General features: G+C 53.9%; 3 protein-coding genes across 3 annotated transcripts in view; all 3 read left to right on the top strand.

The window, feature by feature from the left end:
• Positions 1-4,709: 4,709 nt before the first annotated feature.
• On the top strand, positions 4,710-5,973 carry VTJ04DRAFT_10876 (uncharacterized protein; the record flags this gene model as incomplete). The annotated part of the gene is made up of 3 exons (XM_069358662.1): positions 4,710-4,762; positions 4,826-5,034; positions 5,099-5,973. 3 exons carry the CDS (start codon positions 4,710-4,712, stop codon positions 5,971-5,973), a joined length of 1,137 nt encoding a protein of 378 aa, XP_069214204.1.
• Positions 5,974-6,837: 864 nt separating this feature from the next.
• Positions 6,838-8,459, top strand: VTJ04DRAFT_10875 (uncharacterized protein; the record flags this gene model as incomplete). Its single annotated transcript, XM_069358661.1, has 4 exons — positions 6,838-7,014; positions 7,142-7,265; positions 7,334-8,056; positions 8,146-8,459. The coding sequence occupies 4 exons, from the start codon at positions 6,838-6,840 to the stop codon at positions 8,457-8,459; spliced, it is 1,338 nt and encodes a 445-aa protein (XP_069214203.1).
• A 2,505-nt stretch (positions 8,460-10,964) lies between these two features.
• The window catches only part of VTJ04DRAFT_10874 (uncharacterized protein), a gene marked incomplete at both ends in the record, with an annotated part of 3,713 nt that continues 1,127 nt past the window's right edge, over positions 10,965-13,550 (top strand). The window contains 2 exons of the mRNA XM_069358660.1: positions 10,965-11,426; positions 11,520-13,461. Coding sequence (XP_069214202.1) covers positions 10,965-11,426; positions 11,520-13,461 — 2,404 coding nt within the window. The remainder of the gene's footprint in view (positions 11,427-11,519; positions 13,462-13,550) is intronic.

Below are 13,550 nucleotides of genomic sequence, written 5' to 3'. Positions count from 1 at the left end.
CGGCGTGTCTCCTTATCGGACCAGCTTTTGAATTCCTAAGAGCACTATCCAGAGTTATCGATGGATTGTTAGGAGAATCGGTGGAGAGTCAATCGGGGGAAGAAACATTACGGCCCAGGTAAGCGGGATCATTAATCACGTCTTCAAGAATTGTATGAGTCTAATATAGCAATACAGGAGGGCCGAAGCAGTCTGATTAGAATCAGGGGGACGTGGGAGGAGAGAATGTTCAGCTGAGGTATCATGATGAGGTAACTATGATCTCAAGCGACAGGATACCCGTGCTGAAGGTTTTCGGGATGACTTGATCGCGTACCTGAGCCATGAGATCCATCACTGTACATTAATTGACACGCTTTTGTTGTCTTACGCCGGTCTGAAATTGATGACTGCAACACTTGGACTCGAGTAGGTCGCAGCATGAAGGAAGGTCTCTGATGAGCTCGTTTGCCCAGAGGCAATTTTATTATTTGGAACATCGAGTATTTCAGCCTTACTAGGCTGGCTGGTTGGATTCGTGTATCAAGATCTTGCATTGGCGCCAGGCTGGCAAGCGGCAGCGTGGGCTGCAGGTCGGGGCTTACCATCGCGCCGCTGTTGGGTGAGAGTCGTCTTTCCTTTAATTTCAGGAGGTTCACGAAGGAATAAACTGTAGAGGCGCTTCGACTTTTACATCCATGACTTGGAGGCCTGCACAGTGTCAGCTTAATAATAGTGAAAATAACCGCACAAGAACATAGCATTTTTGTCGCGCGGCCTCACCACTACAAGCCACATTTCAGGGGTCTGCATGAGCCACTCTCTCGAGCGCTACCAGCTGTTGGTGGGCTGTTTTGATCTTATTGAGGGCCTTTTACATCTCTTTTTAAAGACAACGCCCATTAGTCGTGACGATTATTGAATTGCTGACCGCAATTCTCTTGTGTCTGTGGCCGCATACTCGAGACTCGCTCCGTTGACACCTCCATTCTTCTTTTTTGGCCCTAGGAAAGAGGGACGTCAGACAGCCCAGCGAGAACCAGCCAACCTCTTTTACACCTAGCCTCCAATATTCTCTTGAACATACGCATCGCAACCTCGACTCACAGCGAACTTGACCGACAATATGATCTCGACAACTAATACAACCTATACAACCATCGAACCCAACCCTGATGTAAGCGGCTTGGGGGTAGGTTACTAACAACCATCCTATACTGTCAAGAAATTGCGACCAGACATTGACAGACAAATACTTAATCAGATTCGAATACCTATCTACCTTCTATGCCTCGGAGGGCGCCTCCTTACGTTTCTCGAAGACTACCGGTACTATTACCCAGCCCTGAGCACAAAGGCAAAAGCTTTCATGCGGTCCTATAAACAGTTGACGCTTTTTCACGCATTCATTGTCATGTATCTGAAAGGAATACTATGGTATCATATGCCGACTCCTCGCACACTGGCATATCTAATCTCGACTCCAGAGCGTCCTTGGCCTCGCGATGTCCTAGGGATGCTTGTTACCTTCGTATTTTTTGTCTTTCCCTTTTTGTTTTTCATGTTATACGTGGGCTTCACATACAAAACCGTTGGCAGCCAGCCTGAATGCGATGACATTGTTGAGAATGGGTGGTTGGGCTATAAGGAAGGCGTCACGTATAATCTCTTCAGAACCGAGATGCTTTCAATCATGCCACACGTGGGTTTTCTTCTTGTTCGGATTCTCTGGCGGATCAACATGGCGGAGTTCAAATGGATAGACTACATAGCTTACAAGACTTGTTCCCGGATTGCAGCCTGCATCTTCTACACAATAGCCTCAACGGCGTGCATTATACGAGTGAAGCTCCTGATCGGAAAGAATCCGGTCAGTGAAGAAGAGAAGCAGTGGACTTTCGGCCAAGTCCTGGCTATGTTTCTTCTTCTTGGACCATCTTACCAGTTCATAAAGGCGTTTGTCGATCGGAAGGAATCTAGGCCGGTTAAACATCTGAAGGATCTTGACCACAATGGTCTCGGTGGAAATGGAGAAAACTTGGAGGATGATTATGATCCCGCAGATGCGATGGGGCACCGCGGCCCTGGGAAAAGGGTTCAGAAGGATACTATCCCAACTGAGGTATTGGGTCATCTGAGGTACGTAATGCCCATCGAAGCGTTTTATGACGACAATACATTTGTCAGGCTAACTTCTGAGTGTAAAGGAGAGTCCGAACACTATGAATATTCATGCAGCTGGTACCAATGTCAGTTATTTGAAGAAAGATGAGCCAGTGGCAAAGTTCTTGCTGTCTACTTACTGATTTAAGCCTTGATCTGTCTAGAACTGGGAGCAGGTGAAGGGATGTTGAGATCAATAATACAATAAAAGAGATAGCACCATTAGGCATCGGTGGATTCGGTTTATGGATTTTGGAAATGAGATATGTCTGCGAGAGTTAGAGCACACGCAAAAGGAAATCAGGAGAATCCATCCTTTACCTAGGTGACTATAAAAGGTCTGAGCTAAGCTAGTGAGTGAGACATTTAGAATTCAGGAAAGGGTATGTGGATATCGGGGGTGAAGTGAGGTTGCGACTGTGCGTGGCTGATTGTCCCCTGTAAGACCCAGGTCATGGACAACCACCACAGACAGTGGTGAAGGGGGGCACACACCGCTTCAGATCTAGGCATCCATGGATCTTGAGGGCTAAGTGAGGTAGCATAGCCTCAGCCTTGTGCTTGGTCTGTGGTGTGCCTGCATATGAATAACGACCAGTTGCCATCGCCACGTATACGGCTGTTTGTTGGGGTGGAGGCATCATCAGGCTGAGTCTTTGACGGAACCCGTGTTGATTGCTTCTACACGGTGCCCCTCAAAGGCAACGCAGTGAACGGATGAGTTCTTTGACGCGGAAGTTTAGGCCGTTGCCCGCTGTCACCTTGAGAGTTCGGAGAGAGACAAAGTCAATGGAGAGCCTCCGGGGCAATGCGACGATGACCATAGCGACCGCGACCAACTCGACCGACTAATTCGAGCGCATCACAACCATCTCGCCCAACCCCGATGTCAGCGGCTTGGGTGTAAGTCCATTTTCTCCATGAACAGGGCTTATGTTGATCAGGAAGCAGATCCGAATATCCATCTACATCCTCTGCATGGGAGGGCGTCTCCTTGCGTCAATCGCGAGCCGAGTCCTGCTACAGCACTCACGTGCGTTCGAGAAGTCGTACCAACGCTCTTGCGCTCTCAATGGCCTTGCACTGTTCATCACTGTTGCTATCCAATCGGCCAAAGGCCAGTTCAGCAACTTTCACTATCATGTTGCGGTGTATCTGCTGTCCATGCTCGGACTTCAGATATCTGAAATCCCGATTGGGGTTTCTGATAGCTATCTAGCCACGCTTCTGTTCCTTCTTATAGCCCCAGGGGCCTGTCTTTGGTTTATTGCTATTGGCTCAGTTGACGCAGTTAACATAGTCGCCGAAGCCCAATTCGGCTCGAATACTTGTACTGAACCTCACGTGCAATCCCTGTGGGGATGGACCCCTTTTGTCCTGATCTACATCGTTGCCCCTTTGAAGATAGTGGAGTTCCAAATCAGGAACGTGGGAGAACCGCCCAGGTGGATGCGGCTACCTCTTTGGGAGGCATTATTATACCCAGGCGATCTGATCTCCCTGGCAGTTTCAGCGATATTGCTTGGAACCGTGGAGGATATCATCAACAGAAATCCTGTTAGTGACGCGGAGGCGGAATGGACTTTCGGCCAGGTCCTCGCAATGGTTCTTCTCCTCGGACTGGCCTGTGAGTTCTTCAATGCAATCGGCGAGGCAAACAACAGCGATGAGGTGGAGGGATTATTGCCACTCAGGTAAGCAAACACAGAATCTATTAAGTTAATCTCACCTAGGTAGCTACGGTGATGGTGCGCTGATGAGGCTAACCACGGCAAAAGGAGGGTCCGATCAATTTGATCTTTGAAAGGAACGGGCATACCTGTACAATTCTCAACGATGGACGAGCGCTGAAAACTGTCGAGGTGCTTCCACTGTTCAAGCCAGTTGTACATACCTCGTAGGGGCTCGCTGATGTCAACACGATCTCACGCGTTCGTCAGTCAATGGTCGAAAGGATGACGTATGCCAACTCGGATAACCTGTGGAAGAGTTCGACAAGTAGCACTCTTCCTTGAGCGTCACTTGGTTTGTGAATTGCATTTGACTTTCAAGACCTGGTGTTAAGACATCATTGTTTGTAGGGTGGAATGTCAAAAACGATTGCACCCCAGCCCTACCTACGGGGAAAGGTTCTGCGTGCAACGTCATTTAAAGGGATGCAACGGGCCTCTTATGAAGGGATGGAAAACTGGCGATTATGAGAAGTTTGAGATGATGGGCGAGTAAAGTTGTGTCGCGGATTGAGTTGAAGACTGGGATCGTTTCTTTGTTTCCCACAAATAAATCGCCGGGTTTGTGAGTCGCCTTTCATGGTAATTAAATCTTGTCGCCCAAATTCGGTTCGCGAACTTACAACCTCATTCCAACATCATGTGGCCTTTTGGTGCGTCTTGCAGCCTTGTCCCACCACTTTGGCCAACATCCCAGCAGCACCTCGTCCTATTAGGCACTCCTCATCATCAGGGTCTGACAACCCCGCAGTTATCCGCAATATTCTGAAGCCGCTTGTCAACGGCCTCACCTTTATTATTCAACTTACTATTCCATCCTCCACACCCATCATCACCATGGCTGGAGAATCCTACGCCCGAACACCCCGCTTCATGGCGGCGGATGAGCAGTACAGTCATCACCCACCGATCCATGCTAACTAAAACTAGATGCTGACACTTCCAACTTACAGACTCCTTAGGACGGGGCTCTTCTCCGACGTCACTGTCAAGTGTGGTGATCGGACTTGGAACCTCCACAAAAACATCATTTGTTCCCGCTGCGACTGGTTCAAGAAGGCCCTGACCGGCCAGTTCAAGGAGGCGTCGACAAACGTCATTGAGATCAACGACTTCGAGCCTCGACTCGTCGGTTGGCTCATCGAGTATCTTTACAAGGGTGGTATGGCATTCTCTCAATGCTCAACTCTCACCCACAACCGACTCGACTGACTCGAAATGTCCAGTTTGCAACATTCCCGCCATGCGTTCCCCATCGGCCACCACCGACTTCATCACATGCGTCGAGCTCTACACTGTGGCCGACTACTTCGGCGCCATCGGACTGTGCGACATTGCCCTGCGCAGCCTGCAAGCCGAGTTCGCCGCCAAACTCGGGACCATCCAGCTGAAATTCGGCACCGAAGCTCCGTGGATGACCGAGTTCCTCGAAGCCGCCCGGCTCGCCTGGGCCGATGTCCCTATTGAGTCCGAGTCCTATGAGGCCGCCCCGTCCAGCCCTCCGACCAACCCTGCTTCCAACGCACCCCCCAACACTCCCTCCACCGCCCCGTCCCAGGAGCGCCAACCCCCGTACCAACCCCAACCATGGATGCTCGGCCCCCTCCGCACGACATTCATCACCTTCATCCACCTCGCGCGCTTCTACTTCTTGCAAGACCCGACCTTCAACGCCTTTCTCGACTCCAACGCCTCCCCCGCGCTGGCGCTCGACATCTTCCGCGCTATGCGCTACTCGGGCGATTTCCTGACGCACCGCGACGCTTTCATCCCAAAAAACACCTGCTCCTCGTGCATGTGGTCGCCGCCCGCGCCCCCGACCGTCGTCAGCCCGCAGTCCCGAGCTGGTAGGAACAGCTTCTCCTCTTCCGGTAAGGACGGAGGGAGCGGCGGCGGCGGAAGGAAGGATGCGTTCTTCTGGCCGATGCTGGAAGCCGAGCCGGTCAAGATGCAGGTGTATTGTGCCGCCTGCGCGGAGAAGAAGGGGGAACGGACCGAGGCGGGGTGGGTGAGCAAACAGAAGCTGGATGCGATTAGGGAGGCGGGGTTGGGGGCGGCTGCGGGCGCTGCTGGAATGAGGGCCGTGGGAGCTGGCTTTTAGGAAGGGGCAGCTCAAGGCTGGAATCGTTAGGGTGATGACAGCGGCCCGGGGGAGATGGGGGAGACGGTGGTCAGGAAGATGGTGGTGTTCCGCAGCAGGAGGGCGGTGCTTTGGTATCAGCAGTTGCAGGGACGCAATTTGACTGTGAGTGGTGAAGAGCAGGAGTGAAGGTTGATGGGTAGGGTTGAGGTTTGGAGTGAGTTGGTGACTTGAGAATAGTGGAGAGAACGTGTTCACTCCATTCAATGGACTTTGGAGTCGAGAGGTGACGGCTTTGATTCGGCACCAGGCCATCTGCAGCAAGGGACTAAGTATGCAACAAGGGATTAAGAGACATTAACGGTGGCCATCTGACATGGAAGATATTATAAACGTAATACTTGCACCTTTCTCTCCATGGCCTAATTATGTCCGATGTTTCCAAGACTCCTTGATGCTTATGACTTCAACAGAATTTCCAACATCGTCGAGAACCGTTCCGGGTGATTATCGGAGGGAAGGTACGGTTCAGGACAAATATGCCTGAACTAAAGACAAGAAACGGTCCCGAAACAACGGAACCCAAATGACCGGAGAGAGAGAGGTGGGACATGATCGTGAAAGCAACTCCCGGACGGGAAAGAGAAAGCACGACGTAAAACAACAAGGTCGGAGAATTGGGTCTCTAACAGATGAATGGACGCCTCTTGCTAACTTTCTGTTCCAATTAGACCATTCAGGTGGTTGAACTTACCTATCGAGGTACCTACCTAGGTGCAAATTTTTAACACCCATGCAGCTAGGTTGTCGAGGCCAGGTTCCCAAACATGGAAAATACCCCTAGAATCCATACCTAACTGTTGTGTCAGTGTACATCCAGCCACGATGGCGACCTTGACTCCCTTCGACCTCGTCTCTGCCGCTGAGCAGCTGCTCCAGAACGCCAAAGCATTCGCCGCCTCTAGAATCCCCGGCCAGGAGGATGACTTGAGGGATCTCCGTCGGGCCATCGCCCAGACTGCTCGCAAGATCTGGCTGGAGACAGCTCCAACTCCCGACGTGGTAAGGGCAGATTGGATTACGGTGCGTCTCTGTTTCTTCTTTTTTTACCTATGTCCCAAGAATATCATGCCCCCTTGCAAGAAATGAGGAGAGCTAATCATACCCGAGGCCTGGTCTCATGATCCAGAGCGCAGAGGTGAACTGCACCAACCTGTTCATCGACTGGAAAGCCTTCGACCACATCCCCCTCGACGGCCACATCTCCGTTGCCGATCTGGCCAGGAAAGTTGATGCTGAAGAGGCGTTGGTTGGTGAGTCCCAATCCCCTCCTAACCACTTTCGCAATCCAGACCGTTATTGACTGCTGACTCATGTTCAGCGCGCATCGCCAACCTCCTGCTTTGCACCGGTCGCCTCCTCCCTGGCCCCCGAGATGCCAGTGCCTCGCCAACCCTCCGGCACTCACGCATCTCCCGCCTCTTCCTCTCGCACACCAACCTTGCAGCGCTCTACACAGTCTGCATAGGCCACGTCGCAAAGCCTGGCTGCCACTGGCCGGAATATTTCGACATCTATGGCCGGCACGAGCCCAGAGCCCGGACAATTCCAACTCCTCCTGGACCCACGGATGGCTCTCAACACACTTCAGACCCAGGGCGTGGCGGTCCTGCTGCCTCAACGAAAATGGCCGTCATAACCCCCTTCAGCTACGCCTGGGGCCGCCCTGACCTCACGCCAGACGAAATAAAAGCCCGCTACCCCAAACTCACTGCGGCTTTCGCTCGCGGCATGAGCGGGAACCGAGTTACGGGCGATTACCCCAGGCGCATGACTGGACCGGGAGCGGTGTACGACTACTCGTGGATTGGGGAAGAGGCTCGCAAGATGCCGGGTGATGCCAGGGTTGTGGTGGACGTCGGCGGGGAGCTGGGACATTTGCTGGTAGATTTGCTGAGAGATGTAGATGGGCTGCGGCCGGAGCAGTGTGTCTTGCAGGGTCGGGGGAAGGTGATTGAGAGGGCGATGAAGGAGAGGGGAGATGGAGTGTTGAAGGGGGTGTGGATGATGGGGTGTGACTTTTTGGAGGAGCAGCCAGTCAAGGGTGAGTTATGTCTCATAGCAGCCCTCTCTCTCGTTGACTGTCTCTACAGAGCAACAACGAAGCTTGGACGGATCCTGACCCTCTCACAGGAGCCCTCGCCTACATCCTCCGGCACTGTCTGGTCAACCACACAGACCGAGCCGCCACGAATATTCTGCGCCATCTTGCCGACGCATTGCCCAAGGATAACCCGAAGGCGAGAGTAATTATCATCGAGGAGAAATTCCCCTCCCCGCCGGTGCCTTCTCAGTGTCTATTGGACATTGGTATGCTAAATCTGGGAGGCAAGCTGAGGAATGAAGAGATGCTCAGGAAGGTTGCGGAACCTGCCGGCTTGATAATGGTTGGCTATTATGCGAGGGACGAAGATACCTTGGCCATGGCTGAGTGTAAGAGGGCTTGAAAACATTTGGCTCATGAGCGGATCGCGTTTCAGAGGTCCGTACTAGCACCTTAGGTAATTTACCTATGCGCCAATCTCATACTGCTCTCTAGCTGACTGGTGCACCGGGCTTCGCGCTGCTAGGTGACGCATTCGTGGAACAGGATCGAGTGCAGCACCCGAAAAGCAAACCCGGGCTCGCATCGCAAGCATGGGGGTTCACTCATCTCAGACAAAATCGGAACAATCATGATCATATTATGGACACGTCTTAGGGCAATCGGGTGGCGGGAATAAATGCGACGGCGTAGCGGGCGATCTCGTGCGGCATGAATGACGGCATCGCATCACAACGGGCATGAAGCTTGGCAGGACGGGGCGGTTGTGGGCATCATCGGAAACAAACAGTGCAGGGCAACAGGGCAAAAGTGTGGCAGGCAGGCAATCGGGCGGGTAGGCAACATGCGTGAGAGTGTGTGCGTCAAGTCAAGTCGCAGTATAGCTAACATGGCAAGCATCCATCCATCCATCCATCCGTCCATCAGCAGCAGTCAGCCAGTCGGGAAGCAGGAGGCTGCCATGTGGTGAAGGAACGGGAACATTTTCGTCCATGCATGGCACCTAGGCTGGGCTGGCGGAGGCCTGCCGGACCTGTAACTGCAATGTAGGGCGGCGTCATTTTTTGCCCGCTACTACTGCTGCTGCCGCCGCCGCCGCCGCTTGACGGGAAGCATGGTATGGCAGCGTAACGGTGTGATGCAAGTGGCTGCGTTAGTTAGGGACGAACGTTAGGAACGTGGTAAGGTTGGAGCGATGGTGGAGGTTGCGTCGAACTCGCGGCGCGCGTTTGAGAGTGAAAGTGACAGTGTTTGGCAGAGACGAAATGCCCTCAGGGACCTAGGGAGTGTAGCTGTGGACGATTACAGAAGCGCCAGGACAGCCGGGGAAATGCGGCCGAATTCCACCGGCTCAACTGCGGCAAGACGGGATCTTGGGGTCGTTGTCGCCGCGAAACGAGAAACGAGCGGGAAGCGAATCGAAAGGGAAAAATAACCCATGGATGGTAAGAAAAGACGAAAATGGCGCAGTTTTGTGTTGGTCCTGGACAGAGTTTCAGTTCGAGACATTGGCATTAACGGCGTTTTTGCCATGGAACCTGGAAGATATGCCCGTCTGGTTTCGCCATGACCATGGGAGTAGAAAGGAGAGGTTATTCAGCACTTGTCAAACTTGAATGTGTCAATGACAAAGTGAGACCCGCGTGGTTGTTGGCTCTGACGTTTTTTTCTCTTGGCGGTCTTTGGTCAAAGGCCAACGGCCATCGCCAGAGCTTCGCAGGGCCGTCATCCCGGATCCACTTTTCCAGCAAGGCACGCTGAGGCCGAGATCCCTGTCATTTCCGAATCGGTCCTGATCGACCGATAAGGTAGGATACAAACAAAACATTCAGATCTCGGGCAATTGGTGAAAACTTTTTGGAGTAACCCTCGGATGGTCAATGAGTGTCTCGGATATTTTGAGTATTTTTTTTCTCGTCGCAGTTGAGGATGGAATACGACAACCCCAGAACAGGACCGTTCTCCTGGGCGGTGAAAGTTGGACATGTGAAGCGGGCCGTTTCTTGTCCCCACCATGTTCAACCCCGCTTGCATCATGAAAGACCTGATACCGGAACTTACCCCGCCATCGTTGTGTGGTTGTTTTTGCACTGAGCCAGTCTTAGCAGCGAATTGGCCGAGCTTGGCCTTGATTCATCGGGAAGAGGGAAAATGAAATCCAGGCCAAACAACACCTCCACAAAGAAGGAAAACCATCAACATTGGGCCAATTCGCATTGCAACCAAGGGCACTCTGTCTCATTCTCAGTGACCAGAGTGACCGGACAGGGAGTCAAAAGACCCACTGGACCACTGGCACCAGCACCTGCTGGCCGGATCAAGAAAGCAGGCCCCACCTCAGGCTGCCGGACCGAGTTCGCAGGGCACCTAGCAGTCGAATCGAGCATCCACGTCTTGTCCCGTCACACCTCACCTACCTCAGTCTCTCCGGCCGGCTCTAGTCCGCCATCTCCCGTCGCAGTGTCCGTCTCGGTCTTGTCCAGTGTCTTCCACCCTGTTCGCCAGCTCCCGTCTTGACTCCTGTCTTCTCCCATTAAGTAAAACTGAGCTGGCTGGGTACCGGGCGACTTGGCCATCCAGCCCTGCCAGGTCCAGGTTTTCCTTCTCTGCGCGTCACAGGGAGATAGCCCACGGGTGGCGCCCCGCTGACGTTACCTTGTGAGGTGTTCCCGGTTGCTGTGTGCCGCTGCGTGTCTAGATTCCGCATCCATCCTGGACCTGAAGTGCACTCGGCCATTTCCGTTATTAAGTCACCATCCTTCGCTTCCTTCTATCACCTTACTGCTGCATTCATTCCCCTTCTCCTCTTCTTTATCTCTCGGCCCTTCCCATAGCACCAAGGCCCTCTTCACCCCCCGTTTGTAGCACCCCAACAGGCTCGGGCCCCAGATACGCACACGACTCGGCCATGAGTACAACCGCTGCCGGCCCGAAAAGCGCCCACGATGCGCCTCCCAATGGCATCGGGACACTGGATCTTTCGCAGACGACATCCGCTGGCCCCCTCGATGAGGTCCCGGTGACCCCTGGAATTACCCACGAGGGTTATGACTCCGAACCAGCTGGCCAAAATGGCGCGGCAGCCGACCCAGACTACTTCGCCCGCCAGCAGGCAGACCATGCTATCGCGGCCTCTCCTGCGTTGAAGCCCTCGGCCATTCAAGGGCAACCGTTCGAGACGCAGCTCGAGACTGGCGTCCGGGAAGGCGTCGAGTACATGCGCCGCGTCAGCGAGGCTGCTCTGAACCCTTCCAAGGAAACGCTCAACGACATCCGCGCAATCTGCCCTGACCTCTCCCTGACCGGCAATATCATCTCGGCGACCTTCAACATCCCACATACCATCAAGTACCGCAAAGGCGCTGACTGGGTAAGTTTTCATGTTTGGTGGTGTGCCGGCCCTTGGCACGAGCTAGTACTGGCGGGGCAGCTGTGCTGACGTCACTGTGTTTTCCTGGTTTAGGAATTGACTCCGCGCCGCGGCCAATCCGCCCTCTTGGATGCCTTCTCCTACCTTTCGTCCGACCAATCGCCCTGGAGCCACACCGTTGTGGCCTGGACGGGCGAGATCGAAGAGCCCCAGGAGCTCTCACCACCACTGACGCCTCCTAGCACGACCGTCCATCTCGCTGCCCTCAATGCTCTCTCCAAACCCATCCCGCTCAGCGGCCAGACGCGTCCGCCAACCCCTCCAACTGCGGACGGGCTATGGATTCCCAAAGAGGACATGCTGCGCCTTGAAAACCAGCTCCTCCACAATAACAAGATCAAGACGGTGCCGGTGTGGTTGGCGGATGATGAGGAGATGAGTGAAGAGGGTATTCGACTCAAGGACCAAGCAAGGTGGCGCCGCTATGCCGAGCACGAGCTCTACACTCTCTTCCACTACAAGCAGCACGAGCCTACTGATGGTCGCGCCGAGCGCATCAAGTGGGCGGATTACTTGCGCATGAACCAAAAGTTCGCCAACAAGATCCTCGAGATCTACAAGCCTGGCGATATCGTCGTTGTCCATGACTACAATTTGATGCTCCTCCCCAGCATGCTGCGCCAGCGCGCACCGCACATGTACATCGCCTTCTTCCTACACTCACCCTTCCCCAGCAGCGAGTTCATGCGCTGCCTTCCCAGGCGAAAGGAAGTTCTGGAGGGTGTTCTAGGCGCCAACCTCGTCGGCTTCCAGAGCTTCAGCTTCTCGCGCCACTTCACAAGCTGCTGCTCGCGCATCCTCAGCTTCCCGTCCGACAATTCCGGCATCGATGCATACGGCTCGCGCGTCGAGGTCGGCGTCTTCCCCATCGGCATTGACGCTGCCAAGGTCGCCAAGCAAGCCTACTCCGACTCAGTCACGGAAAAGTACAGGGCCCTCAAGGCCATGTATGCCGGAAAGAAGATCATTGTCGGTCGCGATCGGTTGGATAGCGTCCGCGGCGTCGCCCAGAAGCTTATGGCTTTCGAGCGCTTCCTCGAGATGTATCCCGAGTGGCGCGAGAAGGTGGTCCTTATTCAGGTCACATCGCCCACCAACATCGAGGAGGAGAAAGAGGACGCCGAGGATAAGATCTCGAGTCGCGTCAACGAGTTGGTCATGAAGATCAACGGCGCGTATGGGTCCCTTGGCTTCTCTCCTGTCCTCCACTATCCGCAGTACATCAGCCAGGATGAGTACTTCGCCCTGCTTCGCGCGGCCGATATCGGCCTGATCACCTCCGTCCGCGACGGCATGAACACCACGTCGCTCGAATACGTCATCTGCCAACGCCAAACCGCTGGCCCGCTCATCCTGTCAGAGTTCAGCGGTACCGCTGGCACGCTTAAGGATGCGATCCACATCAACCCGTGGGATCTTACCGGAGTCGCCATGCAGATCAACAACGCCCTCACCATGCCGGAGGACAAGCGTCAGGCCATGGAGCAGAGTCTCCTGGCTCACGTCACCACCAAGAACGTCCAGTACTGGATCGCTGGTTTCCTTAGGAGGTTGGTGACCGTCCTGGGCAGCCGCAAGACCAGCACGTCGACGCCATTGCTCGACCGGTCTTCCCTGCTCCAGCAGTATCGCGCTGCTGCGGACGGCAAGCGCCTCTTCATGTTTGACTACGACGGCACCTTGACTCCGATCGTGCGCGAGCCTAGTGCGGCGGTGCCGTCGGAGCGGATTCTGACGAGTCTGAAAGCTCTCAGCGCGGACCCCCGGAATGCGGTCTGGATCATCTCGGGTCGCGATCAGGAGTTCCTGACCCAGCACCTCGGCCACATTCCGGGGTTGGGCTTCAGCGCGGAGCACGGCAGCTTCATGCGGAACCCGGGTGAAACGGAGTGGGTGAACTTGGCGGAGAAGTTTGACATGGGCTGGCAGAAGGAAGTGTTGGAGGTGTTCCAGAAGTATACCGACCGGGTGCCTGGTATGTCTTTTCAAGTGTTTTTATATTTTTCTTTTCTTTTCTTTTTCTTTTTTTTTTCTTTTTTTTTTTTTTTTTCTACTCCTACTACT

The sequence above is a fragment of the Mycothermus thermophilus genome, assembly GCF_041956435.1.
Source record: "Mycothermus thermophilus strain CBS 625.91 unplaced genomic scaffold VTJ04scaffold_8, whole genome shotgun sequence".
Classification (NCBI taxonomy): Eukaryota; Fungi; Ascomycota; class Sordariomycetes; order Sordariales; family Chaetomiaceae; genus Mycothermus; species Mycothermus thermophilus.
Note: the sequence above shows the minus strand (reverse complement) of the source record. Positions and strands in the feature narration are given on the sequence as shown.